The sequence below is a fragment of the Mesoplodon mirus genome (genome assembly GCF_964341445.2).
Source record: "Mesoplodon mirus genome assembly, chromosome: 3".
Taxonomy (NCBI): Eukaryota; Metazoa; Chordata; class Mammalia; order Artiodactyla; family Ziphiidae; genus Mesoplodon; species Mesoplodon mirus.
The window spans coordinates 107,228,772-107,248,414 of NC_138978.1; the positions used below are offsets into that span (position 1 = coordinate 107,228,772).

General features: G+C 52.1%; 1 protein-coding gene across 1 annotated transcript in view; it reads right to left on the minus strand.

The window, feature by feature from the left end:
* Window positions 1–18,512, minus strand: part of SYT6 (synaptotagmin 6) — a 58,901-nt gene extending 40,389 nt beyond the window's left edge. The window contains exons 1-3 of the mRNA XM_082615083.1: window positions 18,300–18,512; window positions 6,870–7,218; window positions 4,627–5,182 (exon numbers count right to left, since the gene is read on the minus strand). Coding sequence (XP_082471209.1) covers window positions 4,627–5,182; window positions 6,870–7,218; window positions 18,300–18,462 — 1,068 coding nt within the window. The 5' untranslated portion in view covers window positions 18,463–18,512. The remainder of the gene's footprint in view (window positions 1–4,626; window positions 5,183–6,869; window positions 7,219–18,299) is intronic.
* Window positions 18,513–19,643: the final 1,131 nt, after the last annotated feature.

Below are 19,643 nucleotides of genomic sequence, written 5' to 3' on the forward strand. Positions count from 1 at the left end.
CTCCCCATTTTACTGATGTAGAAACTGAGGCATGGTTTAGACAATGTCCCCAAGGTCTCAAAGCTAGAAAGTGCAGAAGCTAGAATGCAACACAGGTTTGTCTGGTATCAAAGCCTGAGCTCTTTGTACACAGCTCTGCTCGTCCCCAGGCTAGAAAAGAGACTGTTCTACCACATAAGGCCCCCCCTCCTCCCTGCAGACTCCGAGTCCAGGCTCCCTGGAATTATACAGAGCACTCCATCACCCCCAAGACACACACATACCTGCACACACACATACATACACACACACGCACACACACACACACTCATTCTGACATGGCGGGGACCTGGTAAGGCAGGAAGTTGGCCGAGTCCATTAATGTCACCAAGCACAACACATATTTATGGCCCCAATTACAGCCTCCATGAAGGAGCTGGAATGGCAACAGGAATACTTGTGTGCACTGGGGTCTGAGGCCTCTGTAGCAATAATTACAAGATTACAGAGATGTTAGCAAACCCTGGTGATGGCGGCTCTATTTTAATGATAAATCTACAGCTTCATATAGAAATAATGAGACTGGGGGCTAGAGAGGGGGGAAGGGAAGAACAGAATGATTTCAGCCAATCGAAGTTCTGTGTGGAAAGAAAATGACAAACCACGGGGAATGCCCAGGAGACCACCAGAGGACCTTAGTCAAGCCAGGCAAGAGGTGGGAGCCTCAGTGGCAGACCTGCCCATGCCTGAGCTTCTTGATTCCAGGGAACAGCAGAGACCTCTGTCTTAGCACAGCTTGTTTGCCTGTTTCTCACCCTCTGGTGGGGTGTATGTTAGCCCCGTTACAGCCTAGGCTTTCATCCAGAACAACCTGGGGATGCTGAGGGTAGTGGCCCTTGGGCTTAAGATTTGCAACTAACAAAGGGCTAGCCTCCCCAGATGAACGCCTCCCCTTCACTAGCTTTGAAGCTCCATGTTCAGTGGTTGTAAGAAAACAGCGCAAATGCTCCAGGCTTTGCTGCTTCAGACCACCTTGGGCACTGGGGCAGGGGCCAAAACAAGGAACCTGCCTGGTTCCACCTGCCAGGGCTGCACCTGATTCTCCCATACAAGTGTGAGGAGCACCAGGGGGACAGCATTCATGGACTCCTGTGACATCAGAGCAGCCTCCCGAGCCCACTTCTCACAGGGCCTCTCCTTCTACCCAGACTATTGGTCACTGACCCTCCACTTCAGTCCAGACTATGGGTCCCTGACCCTCCACTTCAGTCCAGGCTGGTTAATCTCTTTGCTACTCCAGACATAAACCATCTACCCGAACCATCTCTCTGCAGGAATGCACAGCCCAGATCTCTCCCCACCATGCCTGGCTCTACTCACTTTCAAAATACTACTTGACTTTCTCCTCCAGGAAGCCTTCCCAGGTTAACTGCACCCAAATTCCATTGCTTCTTTAATATCCTTTCCTTGTGCACCAATACGTAGTTTTGTTTGAATTCACTAAGCCATCGGTCATTCAACAAGAATGTGCTGAGTTCTTACGTTTGCATAAAATGACATGCTCAGCCCTGAGGGAAAATACAAGAGACAGTCAAATGTGGGACACAAGCTATTCCTGAGCCACTGGGGACTCTGCAAGGCAGAATATGACTCAGTGTATAAATGAGGGACCCAGAAAATAAATCCAGAGGAGTGATTGCTGTGAGAGCGGAAGGACTTCAGGGAAGCTTTGAAAGGTGGATTGGTTTGGGCCACACAGAGAGGTGGGGGAAAAGCCTGTCTGCCAGAGGAAACCTTGGGAGCAAAGGCAAGAGGCAGAAATGCTGGACGTGTTCAGCGACCAGCCTGCAGGCCGGAGGAGCTGGGGGCCAAAATGCAGCTCTAGGAATGAAATCTGGCAGGAATCTGGCATGCAGGAAAGATGGGAGCCGGCTGTGCTCATGTGCACCGCGCCCCGCGATGCTGGCTGCAGGCTTTCATGTACACTGAGTGCTCAATCATTTCCCGTTACTAGGGCTTGGGCCTCTCTAGCCTCAAAATAATTACAATTTTAGAGTAAGCACAGGTAAAAGCACCAGGCTTTTATTTCCTTTTCCTTTCCATTGTCTGATTCCTCACCCCCCAGGATAAAGAGTCCACCCCTGAGAGCTGGCCTGCTGGAGGGGCTGTGGATGGGAGGGCCCCAGGGGCCTCACCAGGCAGAACATTCAGTGCAGACAAACTGCGAGCAAGACAGGGAGTGTGAGCAAGTCACCCGAACTTCTGCTTCAGAAACTCCTGGGCCCAGACTCTTCCTGCTTTTGACTAGGATGCTCCCCCTTCCTTTTCGCTTATCAAGTTATATATACCAGTCCCTCCCTACCCACCTGAATTCTCCTTCCCCACCCAGGAAACCTTCCCTGGCTGTCCTAACTCTCAGATCTTACAGCCTCTCAGTATTTGCTACTTTGTATCACTAGCTACTGCATTAAAGTTCTGTGGGTCAAAAAGGCTGTCTTCTATCCCAGCCCCCCTTGCTCCCCAGTTCCTGGCACAGTCCTGCTTAGGAGGAGATGGAGGAGGGCTAGAGTGGTACTGACTGAGGATGATGAGGATGGCAATGATTTGTCCAGCTCCTTTTGGACGATCTGCCTTTTTCTGAAGCTGGGCTGAGGAAGGGGTGTGGGACGAGTGCGGGGACAGCCACGGAATTCTAGGATGTAGGAAGTTAGCATTCAGGTGAGGAGCATCCTTGGGCACAGACCGCATGCTCCAGGACTAGGGCTTCCATCGTGCCTGGAGCTCAAGTTACAGGAAAGGGAGGTCTCTGGAGAGGAGAAGGGAGGCTCTTCAGAGGGCTGTGTTGAGCCCTGCTTCCCACAGCCCCTGGCCCTCACACCTACCTCTCTCTGAGCACTTGGGTCTCAGCCTCAGTATGGGGGGGGACTGAGCCACTTTTCTCTACCTGTATAGTCACGATAATGAAGCTGCTGCCTTACGAGACCACAAGGGAAGAGCTGCACCAGATGTAAACTTCGGAGTGATTTATAAAGTGGAGCTCTTGGGCTTCAGGCTGGCACACAGCTGCTGTTCCAGCCCGCCCCGTCTGCCCGCCCTGTCTGCCGGCCCCGCTGCTTGTGCTGTTCTTGCGGATGACATTTCGGGAAAGCAAAAGTAGACATCAGACTGGGCTGGTCAAAGTCAGCAGCAGCTAGGAGAATGGGCTGTCCCAGAGACCTTCTCTGGAGCAGAAACGGAGCCCATCAAGCTTTCTCTCTTTGAACAAATCGATTCTTATCCTTTTCCCACCAGAGTGGGGCTGATTCTCCCAGCCTCTCTCCTTACAAGTTCAGCCCATAGATATTGAGTACTGATTGTCCAAAGGGAGGGTCTGCACTCAGGGAAATAGTGCAAGAAATATCCCAGGAGACACTCAATCAGTTAGCGTTCAAGACACCAGACACAAGGCCATTGGTGTTTGGTGGCCACACCCCTGCAGGGCTCTCAGCTGCCTGGCTGGGCTTAGAGAGAGGCACAGACACATCTGTGGGATGCAATTACACAGCTTCCTCAACAGCCACCCAGGGGACTGGAGAACACTGTCTACACTGGACCAAAGGGCTCTGGAGATGCCCTCTTAACTCTCTGTGTCAAACCTGTCCTCCCTCTTAAAATCCAACTTGAGCCCCAGCTCCTTGACACCGTCATGGTTAATTCCAGTTGATCATGAACAGCCACCTTCCCCCCATGTGTGGATTAGCCAGGTCTCCCTTCAAGCCCTGCCCCGCTCCAACTCCCGGACTGGCCCAGGCAGGCAGGGCCTAAGAGCAGGGGCTCTGCTGCACGGTAGTCACTAGTGCTGGTCGTTAAGTACTCCCAGTCCCCCTTCTGGACACGTGGTAGGATTGCTTTGCCCGCAGCCCCTTTGATAGTAGGAGTTGCATGTGTCTTGCTTTGGCTAATGAAATATGAGTGAAAGTGACATGTGCCACTTCTGCATGGAGGCTTTAAGAACTAACACATGATTTGCCACATCTTCTTCCTCCTCAGGTGGTAACTATAGGGGCACAGGTCAAAACGGAGCCTCTGTTGGCTTGGATCCCTAAGTAACAAGGAAGAATGGCCAAGCTGCAAAGCACATGTAACATGAACGAGAACTAAACTTAGGCCGCTTTGAGCTACCAAATCCTAGGATCGTTTGTGGCTATGGCATAACCTGGTTTATCCCAATTAATACAGCCTGTTCTTGATTGCTTGTGCCGGGCTTCCAGTACACACCAATGCCCTTCACTCACACTGCTGTCTGAGTCAGTAGTCTGTGGGCCTGGCCCGATCCTTACCCATGATTAAAGACGTATATTATTTTATAGGTGGTAGACCTGAGGCCTGGCAGGTAGAGAGAACCACTTCAGAACATGCGATCTGAAGCCATAGATATGTTCCCTTCCCTTCCCACCCACATGGGGGCTCTGCTCCCTGCCCCCCACCAACGTGAGCCCCAGGGCAAGGACTTCCCCAGAGTGGGCTGGGCTATTAGTCAGAGTCCCCTTCGTACCCTGAAGGGCAGAGGCCCCTTTGTCTCTAGGGGTGAGGAGGATGCGGGACACATCCCAGTCAAATCCAGAACTGCAAATCCTCCAGAAGCCCAGGGAGCAGGGCGGTACTCACACTGGTTGCGTACTGGATGTCCTTCCAGATGGAGGTCTCCTGGGACAGGTCAGAGGCCTCAAAGAGGTTGTCCAGGATGACCTCCCCGATCATGTCATGGCGGGAGAAGCGGTCAAAGTCGAAGACACTGAGATGCAGCTTGCGGTCAGCCAGCTCCTCATAGGGCACAGGGAAGTGAAAGTTCTCATCGAAGGTGGGGTTCAGGGTCTTGCGGTGCACCCGTGTCTGCAGCTTGCATTTGCGATCAGGCAAGAGGTAGATCTTGACGTAAGGGTCAGAGCTGCCACAAAAGTCCTTGGCGGGGAGGTCGAAGGCCTTCAGGATGCGCACGATCAAGGTCTCATTCTCGTAGTCGTAGCGCAGGCTGAAGTTGATCTTCCCGCAGGTCTTGGCCTCGGTTTTGGCATCGTCCCCCTCCACTGACTTCTGCTTATAGAGCTCGGGCTTGATGCGGCCAATGCTGGTGGGCTGCTCCGCCGCCGGGGGCAGCTCATTGCCATAGTCCACGCTGGAGACATGCATCTGCCGTGGCAGGTGGCGCTTGAAGGACGTGTGCCTGGCACAGGGCAGGAGGGGGTGAGAGAGTGAGGTGGGGGAAGGAGTGGCGGAATGCAGGCAGGCATGGCTCGGGGCCCTGGCTCATCCTACCCCTTGTGAGGCCCCCTTTTCCTCCTGCCAGTTGACCCCCTTTCCCTCTGCACACACTTGGTGTGCATGACTTAATATATGAAAAGTAGTTGGAATGGAGCCTGGTGCATAACAAGCTTCAGTAAGTGTTAGCCATTGTGATCATTATTATTTTTCCTGCTTTTCTGCTACCTGCTTTCTAGGTTTCTTTCCTGGTAGGCATGACTCTGGTTCCCCCATTAAACCATAAGCTCCCTGGCTGAGAAGGACCATCCTTTCCCACCCTCCACGTGGCATTCCTTCATCACCACCACTACCATCCCCACCACCATGGTTAACATTTATTGTGCTTTGGAGTCAGACTGCATAGGTTAATTTTGGCTCTGCCACTTTCTAGCTGTATGACCTGGGGCAAGTTATTTAACCTCTCTGTGTTATAAACTGAGAATAATAAAAGTAGCAATTGCATAGGATTGCTGTGGGGGTGAAATGAATAAATACAATAAAGTGCTTAGAACAGGGCCAGGTATATACTAAGCTCTTATTAGCACACGGATTCTTTCACTGGTTCCTCAGGGATACCCTTATGAGAGTCATTAGCCCTATTTTACAGTTGGGAAAAGTGAGGCTCAGGAAAGGTGAGCAACTTGCCTGAGGTCAAACAACAAACTCTGTAAACGTGACCCAGCACTTTCATCATTTCTGGCTTTCAAGCTGAAGACCAGGCCTGCTTTCCTTTGGCTGGTCCCCTGGGGGCCTGGACTCCACAAGAGCCCCAAGTTTTTTTTTCCTCTTTTTTTTTTTTTTTTTTTTTTTTGCGATATGCGGGCCTCTCACTGTTGTGGCCTCTCCCGTTGCGGAACACAGGCTCCAGACGCGCAGGCTCAGCGGCCATGGCTCATGGGCCCAGCCGCTCCGCGGCATGTGGGATCTTCCCGGACTGGGGCACGAACCCGTGTCTCCTGCATCGGCAGGCGGACTCTCAACCACTGCGCCACCAAGGAAGCCCAAGCCCCACGTTTTTAATAAATACAATGCCTTATACCTGCATGTACCACATCATTTAAAAGTGCTTCTGAATTTGGAGTAGGTTTTTGTCATTATGTGGTGCTTGCTTTTTGTTGTCATTTTGTTTTTTCAGTTAAAGAATGCCATGTATACAATTGCTGTCATACGGGGAATGCTGTCAAAAGCTATCCTCATTCTCAAAATGTTAGGAATCTCTTGCTTTATCTCCCACACACTGCAGCCTCCATCTAGGAGGCTGTATTGACATAGACACATCATGAACTCTTATGCCTCTGCGCCTTTGCATATTCTCTTCCCTCAGCCTGAAGTCTTTCCTTCCCTCCAGATAAGTCAACATCTCGCACCCACACACATCCCAGGGCTTACCACCTGCACAGCACCCCACCTCAAAGGTTCCCCTCTCCTGAAGTCTCTCCTGGCGCCCACCTCCGAGTTGATCACCCACCAAGAAGCACATCATCTGACATATTCTCCAATCAGAATATGCACATGATTATTTCTGGTCTCTGATCCTCACAGGCTGGAATCTCATTAATGTATTGGATCCAGGAATGTGGAGGTAGGGAAGGGAGGGGTCCACCCCTCACCTGGTGGATGACGCTGGCTCTGTGGTCTGTCGCTGCAGCCGTGTGTGACGCATGATGTGCTCTTTGACCGACCTCTGCACCTCGGCAGGGATATCTGGGGACGTGTGGCTGATCTTCACTGCTGCCTCTAGGAAGCCCAGGGTGTTGGGGTCTTTCAGCTTGTCCGCCATGTTGCCTCTGGAGCTGGGGCTCTGGAGGGCCTCCGGGGAGGGGTTAGCAGAGGAGGGGCTGGAGGCCTCTTTGGTCCTCCAGGGCATCCAGCACAGCTTCCAAAAGAGAAAGAGAAAAACTGCCACCAGGGCCACGCCACACACAATAACTACCACTGTGAGGAGGCTGACAGAGGTGCCTGCCCTCAGCCAGGCAGGGAGCGACAGGGACAGACACAGGAGGGGAGAAGCAGGGAAGGGTGTTCAAAGAGGGGCCGCACAGAAGGGACAGAGACGGAAGAAGAGAAAAGAGTGGTCATGAGAAGGCTGCCCAGGTAGAGGAGGGATGGTTGTAGGGTTGATGCTCCATATCCACCTTGTAAAATATCTGCAGCCTCGGGTTCACCTCGGTCTGATTTCTCCAGCTTTGCCCCTCCCCCCACCGCCAGCTTGGGGAGCACCTGGGTTGCCTCCCCTCCCCATGGGCATGTGTATGGGGAAGGGAACGTAATTTAAACAGCAGCCTAGGCAAATGTGCAAATTCGTGAAGCATTCACATTTGGATGCTGCTTGAATTTCTATTAGAGCTGTTACTCTGGCCAGATTTACAGCAGGGTCGGTTTTGCAGACAGCTCTCTTCCTCCACAGGCTGTGAGGCCTAGGGGACCCCAGTCTGGGCTACCTCATTCCCTTCCCTTACCCCGTGCCTGCCAAGTCCACAGCAGGAGCTAATATATAGTTAGTAGGTTGACTTGAAGTGAATGAGATCGGGCATAATCTCCTCGAGGCGGGGCATTAGGTCTAATGCTTCTGCTGTCCTCCTGGAACTCTGCACATAGTAGGCTCAATAAATACTTGTATTAAGTTGGAGTCTGATCCACACAGTTGACTTCAAAGCTAAATACAGATGATTCCGATAGCTGTCCTTTCCCCCCATTCCTGTGGCTATGTGAGAGCTTTGCTGTAAAACTGGTATTATTATTATTATTTTTTTTTTGGTACGCGGGCCTCTCACTCTTGCGGCCTCTCCCGTTGCGGAGCACAGGCTCCGGACGCGCAGGCTCAGCGGCCATGGCTCATGGGCCCAGCCGCTCGGCGGCATGTGGGATCCTCCCGGACTGGGGCACGAACCCATGTCCCCTGCATCGGCAGGCGGACTCTCAACCACTGCGCCACCAGGGAAGCCCCCTAAAACTGGTATCTTTGAATGTCGTGATTCGTTCAGAGGCAGGCATTCACTGTCCCACACCCAGCCCACCTCTGCCCCCAGTAGGGTGCCCAGTACCCCAGGAGAGCTGTGAAGGATGCCTCCCTCTGGGAGAAATTATTAAGCAGGCTTCCCACCCCACCTTTAGGAATGAACCTTTGAGCCCAAGGCCTCTTCTTACTCTGAGATGTCAGAGGCCTTGAACCAATGATGGGTTTGCACATAGGTCACTTGTAGACAAGCCAGCAGAGGAGGCTTGTTTGGCTTACATGATGATTGAAACATTGAGCAATTCCATCATCACTATCGTCATCATCACACCAGATTTCTGGCTTTTCTGGAAAAGGCCTGAGGACTTGCTAACTGGACCTATGCTCCCGCATGGTGGGAACTGGCGATGCCTTTCGGAAGGCTGCGTGCTCACCAGCTGCTCTCCCTGTTACCTGCCTGGCCCCTGCAGGCCTGTGAGTTTGTAGTCTGTGGATTATCCTGTCCCCATGCCTTAAGAATCTTGGGATTTAAGATGAGAAATGACCCTACAAGTGAGGCTGTGCTTTTGCAGATGGGAACAGTGGTCCAGAGAAGGGACTTGCCTGGGGTCACAGGTCAGACACAGAGCCTGGACCAGGGTCCAGATGTCCACTGCCCAGCCTGGGGCTCATTCCACTGTCCCAGACTGTTTGTCCCTGATTAAACTATAGGCTACTATAGCCCTGTGTTTTTTATATTTGTCTGACTCAGGGCTCAGCATAGAAACTGACACATGAGAAAGCATGAATGAATGAGTCAGCTGTCGTTATCTCTCAACCAACATTTACTGAGCACTTGCCATGTTCCAGGTGCTAAGCTAGACTGGGAGTATAGAGATGCCCAGTTCCTCCTTGGGGGATCAAGAGTACTCTCACGGCACATGGGCCCCTGCGAAAGCTGTCCCCCATCCAAAGGCACCTGAGAAGGAGGCCAGAACATCAGCCACCCTCTCTGGGGAGTTAGCACTGTCTCCCAGCTCCCTGGTTGTAGGGTACTGGCCTTGACCAGCTACCACCTTCAGGAATAAGGAATGAGAGCACAGGATCCTCAAGTCCTTAGCAACCTACTCCAGCCCCCAGGTCCCTGCATGGAGACAGTGGAGTCTTTCCCCAATATAGGAACTGAGGTTAGTCCACCAGAGACTGCCAGGGAACAGAAAAACCGATTCCTATTTAACTTCTAGACTGAAGATCTGCAATTATGGTGTGCATGCATCCTGGGAGCACAAGAGAAAAAATATCAGATTGCTTAATATTTATTTATTATCTTAAAAATAAAAAATCAGGGCTTCCCTGGTGGCGCAGTGGTTGAGAGTCCGCCTGCCGATGCAGGGGACACGGGTTCATGCCCCGGTCGGTGAAGATCCCACATGCCGCGGAGCGGCTGGGCCTGTGAGCCATGGCCGCTGAGCCTGAGCATCCGGAGGCTGTGCTTCGCAATGGGAGAGGCCACAGCGGTGAGAGGCCCGCGTACCGCAAAAAAAAAAAAAGAAATCAAAATTGTAATATACAGGTTAACAGTAATAGGAATGATGCCATTTTATTGTTGGATTTAGTCAAGTTATTGAACATTACTATGTCCAAGGTACCGAGTGCTTTTTATGTATTCACTCATTTAATACTCTCCAGTGAAATAGGTAAAGATTATTATCCTCACTTTGCAGATGAGGAAACTGAGGCACAGAGGGTTAAATAGATTGCCCAGGGTCACACAGCTGGTAAGTGTTTGGACTGAGATACAACCCAGACAGTTCAGCTCTACAATACCCCCTCTGTACGTGTGTATAGAACGTGGGAACAAAAAACACATATCGGAGGTATTAAATCAAAATAATTTTTGCTGTTATGAGTTCATGATCTAAATGGTTTGAAGACTGTTTTTTAGGCCTGGATCCCCTTGGGGTTCACCAGGAATGCTACCACAGATATGGGTGTCCTTATTCTAAGTATCTGGCCATCTCTGGGCCCTCCACATCTGTTCTCTGTTACAGCTATTCCAGGTACAGTCTCTGCAATATGGGTCACCTTAAAACAAAAGGTATTTCTAGGGTTTTGCTTTCCTTTGATCATACATCTTGCTTGCTCTGGTAATAATTAGAATTTTAATGAGAAAGGGGGAGAATGGGGGAAATCCAGAGAGTGGAGAGTGCATTTAAATGTTCAGCCTGACAAAAAAACTGAATTCATAAATGAAAAGAGAGGTGGAAGAATCAATTTTTCCTCGGTGTGGTTGCTATTTTGAATGCGTCTCCACGTGACCCCCGCCCTGGCTGTTATTCCCTCGGAGCTGTGATTAGGGAAGGCAGAGGTATGGATTATTGGTAATTGGCACCCAGCGCTCAATACTGGTTATGTAAGACCAGGAGGCCCTTCCTCTGCCTGGAGAATCTTCTTCTGGGATATCTCACAGGCAGGCAATGCAAGGAGAATTAGGTCCTGATGCTGAGTGGGTACACCCACACAGGGGAACAAGGTGGTGAGCAAGGCTGGTAAGACCAGAATTAGGCCAGGATGGGTATGATTGTATAAGATTTAGCCCCTTTAAAATCACCACACGTGGCCTTGAACTCAGCCAGCCCATATAGCCTGGCTGAAGGTACATAATGGCCCAAGGGCTGTCCAAAGGCCCAGATGATCTAAGACATGTGCCGTCCTACCCTAGGCCTGCTGGGGCCAACCCACCAGGATGTGTTGCCCTCTAATAAATCACAGGTACATAGCAGCCTTCAAAGCCTTCTTCCCACTCATGTCTTGTTTGAACCTCAACCTTATGAGGCAGATAGAATTTTGACAGGCAATTCAGTCACCTTTTGAGTCCTGACCCAGTGCTCTTCATATTTATACCATGCACTGTCTTTGTGGCAAGATAGAGGTAAGCCTCCAGGAAGGGAGAAAGTCCTTAGCACAGCACTGAAAAAGAGAAAGGACTTCCTAAGAGTTTCTATTTGTATTCTTCCTCCCTGTCTTTTTCCTTCTTTATTTCCCCTTCAGCCTGGATAGAAAGAAGCGCTGCTCTAAAGTCAGACTGGGCTCATTCAATGTCCATCTCTACTGTTTTTAATCTCTCCCAGCCTCTGTTTCCTCATCTGTAAAGTGGGTACAGTAATAGTATCTACCTCATAGGGTCATTGTGAGATTTAAACGAGATCAAGTGCATCAAAAGTGCTAAGGACAGTGCCTAGAATGTAGTAAGCCTTATAATAAATATTTGCTATTTTTATTAGAATTATCTAGCTCTGCCCAATATGATTTTGGACATCTCCTAGTTCTGAAATTTGTTTAGTGGGCAGAACACGTGCAAACCATGAACACTAATAAACAGAGATAGCTTTAACTTTATCATTACAAACTAGGAACCACCCTACTAGTAGAAATAATATAACTATTTCATATATAGCTAGGTGTCTCTGTATCTCAAGACATAATACATAATATATCAAAGATGTCACATCTCCAAGTTTTTCTGTCAACACTCATTTGCTGGCTACTTGTTCAGTTGTTTTGTCGTTACTGTCACCAGCCAGCTGGTGAACAGGAGCAAGCTCCAAAGGAATGAGAAGAAATTCATGGAAGAAAAATGTTCAACCGAGAACATGCTATGCTTTTGCAAAGTTTTCTTGGAAATTGGGGGAAAGAAGTCCATTACTCAGTATTAGGTGCGAAACATCTTCATTGAGGTATCAGAGGAGACCGGTATTCCATGGGTACCTGGTTTGGGAAACCCTATTGGCCAGTCACCCAGCAGCCTCTGGGAGAGCAAATAGCTATGGAATTTGGCTTTAGAAACACACCCAGTGACCTGGCGCTGTGCAGGGCATGTGGCTTCTAGCCTGGGCTGGGGAAGTGGGCATCACTGGGTGCTCAGACACCAGGCAGACATCTCAGCTGAGCACCAGTGCCAGAATGACCACAGAGCACACCCACCCACATTTCTAATTGTGTGACCTTGAGCAAGTTACTTAACTTCTCCAAACATTGGTCTCCTCTTTTATTTAATGGGGATTCTAATTATCCGTACTTCACAGAATCACTGTGAATATTAAATAAACTAAGGCTTTGAGCACAGTGCCCAATACATGGTGAATGCTCCCAAAAGTAAGCTGCTACTACTTCTTCCTGTTTTGTTTTGTTTGTGTTTGTCTGTTTGTTTGTTTGTTTGTCTGGTGGAGGATAATAGTTTACTGGGTACAGGATGGACCCAAAGCTTGGCCATCTGAGGCAGGGAAGGAGACACAGGACCAGAGGGCAAAGCACCTGAGAGACCTCAGGCTCCTTCTTTCCTAGGAAGTTAAGGTCCCCTGAATGCCATCAAGGCAGAACCTGCTTGTCACCTTAAGTGAGATTGTCTGACAGGGGTGATGGCTCATGGCCTCCCTCTCTTTCTGGAAAATGGTAAGCTATTAATTAGCAACCCAGGGCTTTCTTATCACCCCAGTGACACTTCTTTCTCCAGAGACAGAGCCCTGGTGCCCCGGGGCCCCCTCCTCTTCTCTCCACCCAGTGTTAGGATTTATCAGCAGTCCTCATCTCTTGCTATTGTTCCCATTTTTCTAATGGGCCTCCATGTCAGGAAGATCCATTTTGTAATAGTAACAGACATTCTCGCTAACAGATTGTAATTGAAAAGATAAACTGGGGAGAGGAAGTGAAAAGAAAGGACAATTTTCCCTGCTCCCCTCAAAGCTGGAGAAGGCTGGCTTCAGGGTCTGGGGCTGCTGATGGACCCTCGGAAACGGGCAATGCCAGGCTCTGCAGAGCAGGAGCTGCCTTGGCCAAGGAGCTGCCATTCAGACACAGATGGAGAGATAGACCAGCACAACCCAGAGACCAATCAGCGAGAAACTCAGAGGGCCCAAAGCCTGGAAGGAGCAGCAGGTAGTCTGGAAAGGGAAAAGACTCTGGGCAGAAACATTACTACTAATACTAGTAATATTATTTGTTATTTATTTCTACATGGTAAGCACTGTGGCCCTCAGTGATCTCATTTAACCTTCACATCCTCCCTAAGAAATTCACCTCTCAAAGATAAATTAACTAAGTTTAGAGATGTTAACAAAATAACTTGTTCAAGTGTACCTCAGTTAAGTGGAAGAGCTGGTATTTGAACCTGGACTTTCTGATGCCAAAGCCCAGGTTCTTGAGCCAGGCCCTTGAGGGGACTGAAGGCTGAGCTGAAGAACTACAGAGGAGAAGCCTGGGCAGAGAAGCTAGAGAGGTATTTCTTCACTATAATCAGGAGAGGGTGGGGAGCATAATCTACTTTTTGGCCTGACCCTCTGAACCCGGGCAGAGCCCCGGGGACTAGGATTATGACCAGCCTCCTCATCCTCCATTTCTTTCTCCTTCCCTGGAAGATGCAGACACTACAGCCACCAGGCAAATAACCAATGGCCCCTGGAAAAGTCCCATTCAGAGATGTACCTGAGAAATACCTGAGTGTGTGTGTATGTGTTGGGGCAACAGGGGCTATTCTGTTCTGAGGTTCACAGACGTTCTCCATTAATAATAATCTCTGCTGTGGCTTGTACATTTATTAGGAGAACGTAGTATAATTAAAATTTAGGGTTGGGGGAGGGGGAGCAGAAAGCCTTTGCTTCCTTTCCGAGATCCAGGCCGAACTACCAATGGGCATAATTAGCAGAGTCCAGACAGAGAAGGAATTAATGCTCTTGGAAAAGCTGTGATGAGGAGAGACAATGTTGGGTTAATTACGGCCGCACCAAGTTTTATGACTGGCAGCCTGTTTCCACCATCAGTAGGGGATTCAGGGATAAATCGGAGACTAATGTGGAGTGTTAGAGCTAACAGAGCATTGGCGTTAATTTAGCAATTATTAGTATTATTTTGGCAGATGGTGACTGTGCCTTTCTGCCTGATTGGTCAGGGCATGTATCCCCTCTGAATGGGGCAATCAAGCCTGGGGTGATGCGGGGAGAGGCAGACAGAAAGCTTCATTCTTTTCCCTCTACTCCCCTCTCCCTGTTTATACCTGCAACTAGTGAGAAGAGAGGTCTGCCTGGGTCCTCGTGGAGCGAGAAAAACAGTTCAGCGCCCCGCACAGAGAGAAGGGAGGGATGAGGAAGTGTCATACACCTGGAGCATCCAGGGCTGGATGCCCTGCTCACTTCTACTTTCAGCCCCTCTGCTTTCAGTTCAAGTGTGGCTGAGTCCTTCCATTTTTAGAGGCTTCTTTTCCTAAGTTGGACCAGCAGGGGTGCCACTTAGCTGGGTCAGGACTTTCTCTGAGCCTGCTGCGCCCCGCTCCAGACAGCCCTACAGAGACCAAGGAAACCTGGCCTGATGCACATGCCTCAGTCTTAGTCCTCCTTATTTTCAGTCATACATCATATCCCAACTCTGGACAGGGAGGACAGAGTAACATTAGGACAGTTAGAAGAGAACACATCTTTTGTACAGAGCTTGGAGGGATGGAGCATTCTGGATCTACCATCCCCACTCTTGAAGTTTCCACACAGAGAGAAGAGAACTTCTAGAACTGTAAATCCAAGGGCTCTACAACCCCTAGATACTGGACCCTGGTTCTAGAATTGTAAAGCCCAAGACACACCATAGTGTCCGAACAGCATCACCATAGGTTCTAAAGGATTGCACATTGCACCTTTCCCCAAAGAAGGCAAAATCTGCAGAATTCTTTCCTTCCATCAAGGAGTGAGGGAGTGACTCACTCAGTTATAGAAACAGGACTTTTGTATTTTGATGAAATGCTGTGCATTTAATTTGGCATCACAAGCAGGAAAAATACCTGTGCTGCAAAAGGCCAACTTTAAAGCCAGGTGGCTGAATCACAGAACATCTCCATAGTCATTAGAAAAGTGAACAAACATCACATACATCTCATGGCCATAGGTAAGCCAGAGAATAACCATTCCTGCCTACCAGTCTGGGAGGGGCAGGGCAGCTCAGGCTCTCTCAACAGATTCCTGCATTTTCTGGAACAACTCTACTTCTGCTCACTACCTTGAGAACCATACAACCAGAACCCAGGCTACCCACACTTAACTCTCTGCAACTTGACTCATGGAAAAAGTTTATTCACCTCCATGAGGCAAATGACATAAAGAAAGGTGAAGAACTGCCTGCCAGTTTCCCCTGGGGTGGGGGTGTGGGGGTGGATATTAAGAAGGAGAGCAGACCCTTTACCTTGAGATTTTTTTTTATAAAAAAAAAAGATGGGACTTGCTTTCAGCTTGGACAGTTTGTGTAGAGATGTTTCAGTCAGGGTCTGATTGAGATTTCCTGTGCAATTCCTAGCACAGACCTTGGCATATAGGAGTGTCCCAGTAAATGATAGCAGAGTCTGAATCTCAGTTGTTGAATCTCAGGGTGTTACTAGAAATCCCATGAGCTAGAGACTTAGAGAAGGAGGAAGGCAGGGGAAAACATACAATAGTAAAGGGAACTGGGCATGCTCTTGTCACTTGCATTTTTCATGAAACTGCAAATGAAAAGATGCAGCATTTCTCTGACTGGAGAATCTGGACCCAGACAGTGGCTCTGGGATGCAGGGAGTAGGCTGGGAGGTGTGATACCTGTGGGCCCTGGTCCCGAATACCACAGCATCTCCCCAGACCCCGTGCTCCCCTAAACCCCCAAGATCCCAAAGCCACACTCAACCGTTTTCTTTCTTCTGCTATGATCAAGGGTCTCCTTCGGCCTTCCCCATCCCTTTCAGCCCTCCCCCGCCCCAGCTTGGCCCCAGGGCTTACTGAGGCTTGTGATTCAGCAGCCAAAGTTAAAGTTCCCCAAGGCTGACAACTCAACCTCGCTTTCTGAAGCAGCCTGCAGGAAAGGCATACTGATTCATCTGGGCCTGCTTGCTCTCACCCCTCAGCCTTCTCTCACCCGCAGCCTGGCCATCCAGGTACCTGACATTCCAGACTATGGGGTGTCCCTCTGGAGTCAGAACACCAGTGCCTCCCTGTATCAGGATGTGCTACACACATATGCCAGCTGCCCCCCCGCCCATTCTTAGCATTTCTGCCCTAAACAGACAGGAGAAACAGCCTCCATACTCGACGGAACTCGACAGGTGTGTTCTCACCTTGAATTAGCCCCTTTAGGATCGGAGGGGTCAGAACCAGCATTAAGGGCCCCACTGGAGATGGATCACTGGAAGAAAGGATGGAAGGAGCTGGGGAGGCAGGAAGGAAGAGACACCCTGACTTGGGGAAAATTGTGTGTCTGTTGGATATAGGGAGCTGGGTGGTGTAGATGGTGAGGGCACGGAGAACCAAAGTCTGATAATACTTGCTGGGCCTAATTTGCTCAGAGATTCCTCAAGAAGAATCAACCTCTTCAACCTCCATCACTGTACCACCCTCTAAAAGTTCTTCTGTAACCTCAGTCCCTTCTGCTGCAGTAAACGATCCACTGATTAAACATTGCCAGGGCCGGGGAGAGAGAGAGAGAGAGGGAGCAGCGCCCCCCTACAACCCACACAGGGCCGAGGTGGGCTCCACGCGCCCCGAGGCTGGACACAGCTCCACGCACACAAGCCTCTCCTGGCCCACTACCCTCTTCTCTCTCCCCCATCCCCCAGCGGCACTGTTCCTAACCTAGGACCTATCTGTATCTCCGACCTCTAACCTCAAGTGAAAACAGGGCCCTGGAACCTGCGGCCTCTGGGGAGCTTACCCCACCTGTACCTCCTCCAAGAACCGCGGCTTCCGGTCCCAGGAGAAGCGCGTGGAGACGAAATTCCCGCCTCTCGAGGCCCCCTCCTCGCTTTCCCGCGCAGGTGGTGCGCAGCCCCGGGGCGACCCCAGCGTACCTCTAGGCCCAGTGCCACTGGGGTCAGGATCAGGGTACAAGGAGGGGTGCAGTCTGCGGAGCCAAAGGAACCCCGGCGCCTTGGTCCCTGCAGGATCTCCCCACCCCCACTCCGCATTCTCTCGAGGCTTCGCACTGCTCCCAGCCTCTCCCCGCGCAGAAGGAACGCGACCCGGTACTCCCTTCCGCCCAGGACCCTCCAGACGTCGGGATCAGGACAAAGAAGCCCGGCTGCAGCGGCGAGCGCGGCCGCGCGGCGCCAGTGAGGCAGGTAAATACCCGCCGCCGGCCGGCCGCCAAGCTGCCTACCCACCCGCGGCTCCGGGCGCCAGGGCGCGACACGCCATTCCCGCTGTCGCGACTCCCGGGAGAAGCCGCAGCTGTGCGCCGGGCCCGGGCCCCGCGGGGCTCGGGCTCCGGACTCACCGGCTCCGGCGAGCTCGACCGGCGCGGGCTCCCGCCTGGGCTCGGCGGCCGCCTGGGACTGCGTCCGGCGCAGGGTCCGCACCGTTCGGGCAGGAGGCGCCCGCTTGGCAAAGTCGGCAAGAGGCACCGGCTCAGTCGCGCACCGGCCCCGAGTCCGAGTGAGTCAGACAGAGGCCGAGGAAGCAAGTTATAGGGGCGGTGGGTAGGGGGGAGGGTGCTGAGACACCCTCCCCCACCCCGCCCCCCGCCCCCCAGCGGAGACGCAGAAAGCCACTCGCAGCCGGAGACAGCCGGACACAAAGACCTCGTGCCAGCCGCAGATCCAAGTTTCTCCCGGAGAGACCCAGGGGGCTCGGACCGCGTTCCCCGAGAGAACAGATAAACTGACGGACAGACCGACAGACGCACCCAGGGACGTCGACACCCCCGAAGAGACGAGTTACTTCCTCAGCCGGGATGTTCCTGGTCTCCTGCTCGCTCCATAGACCCTTCCACTGGCAGATCGCCCGCAGAGCGAGCAGAGAGACAGGAGGGAAACTGAGGCCCTTTGGGGCGCCGCGTCCCAGGAGCCTGGCTTTCCGCGGGGGCCCCGCAAAGTCACACAGGTGGGGGGGCAGTGGGATTCTCTCCCTCCCGGGTCCCCTTCACGTCTCTCTGCTTGCCCTGCAGGCGATGGGCCAGGGCACTGGCCGAGGCTGGATCCGAATCCAGAATACTGAGCCGGAGTTCTCCATCTAGGTTCCGGGGTTCCCGGGGTTGGGGCTTTGGGGAGCGGGGACAGCCAGGGCGAGAATCCGGGAAGGGAGGGGGGCCTCGGCTTTTCTGTTACCTGCGTCGGCAGCGCTCGGACTCCGCTCTGGGGGCTCTAGCTCGAAGCTCCGACAAGTCTCCACGTCCAGCCCGAGAGGGGGCGGCCGAGCCCGGCACAGCGAGGCCAGGACCGCGAGCGCCGCCTGGCACCGAGGCTCCCCGGTCTCCCACACCCCGCTCATGCCCTGGACACCCCAGCCCTCCAAGCAGCCGCCCGAAACCGCGCCGCGGCCGGACTGGGGCGGGGCAAGGCGGCCCTAAGAAGACCTTCCCCGCAGCGGCCCCCTCGGGCTCCGTTCGGCTTTTAATCACTTCCCCGCAGGGTCTCCGCCCCTCACGTGGCATCCCGCAGCAGCTGGCAAGTCTGGCGCCTCACGGCCGCCCCCTCTACACTCAGCGACCAGTCTGAGTCCGGGCGGTTCAAGGCGGGGGAGCCAGGTTGTTCCGCATCCTGGAGGGTGCAAGACTCGGGAAAGAGCCTGGGATCTGGCTCCGCATTCACGGCCTGGTGTGACCTTGGGCCTCTCTGAGCCTCAATTTTTCCTCTCTCTAAAAGGGGTATAATGATTATGAGTGTTGCACGGGTTGCCTGGGGATATAAAGATAGTGTTTGTGAAAACACTTGGTAAATTGCCACATGCCACACAAGTGGCAACGAAATAGACTAACCTATTACAGAAAGAAGGATGACCCCTCTGGGGGTGGGAGGACCTTGGCCAAGGTTCCTGATGGGAGAAATTAGTCAGACTTGCCCCAAGTCGCAGCTTCGAAGACAGAAAACCCTAAGACTGCGGGGCGATGCGAACTGCAAAAAGACTTTCTGAGCCCCGCAATCCTGAGGTCCGCGGTACCCGCACGTTGCTATGGCGACGGGAGGCAGCGGCCGTCTCTCTCCATGGCAACGGGAAGGGAAAGTTTCTGGCGAATGGGAATGGGGGGTGTTTCAGGGCTCTCAGTTCCCGCCAGACCCATCTCTCTGCATCCGTGCAACACCACTGATGTTACGCTTGCTATTAAGCGTAACAAGGTCCAGGAAGCCGAAAACTGAACGGGAGGATTGAGGCTAGACAGGGCAGAACAATTCCCTCCAGGAATCGTGGTGTGAGGTCCAGGAGCAGATTGACTGAGGGGCTCCTAGGCGCCTCACTCAGCCTGGAGGTCTGTGGAGAGCCACCGGGTCGCGGCCCTGAGGGGGCCCTGTCACAAAAGTCTTGCGTCATCAGCTGGTCGGCGGGTGGGCCTCTTCCTCTGTGGGGTTCACCCAAAACCCCAGGCTCAGGTCCCTTTGCCTTCCCGGAGCTGGGAAGGAAACTTTAGCTGGAGCCTCTGGAAGCCACGGGGCTGGTGTGTACCCGGGTGGTGG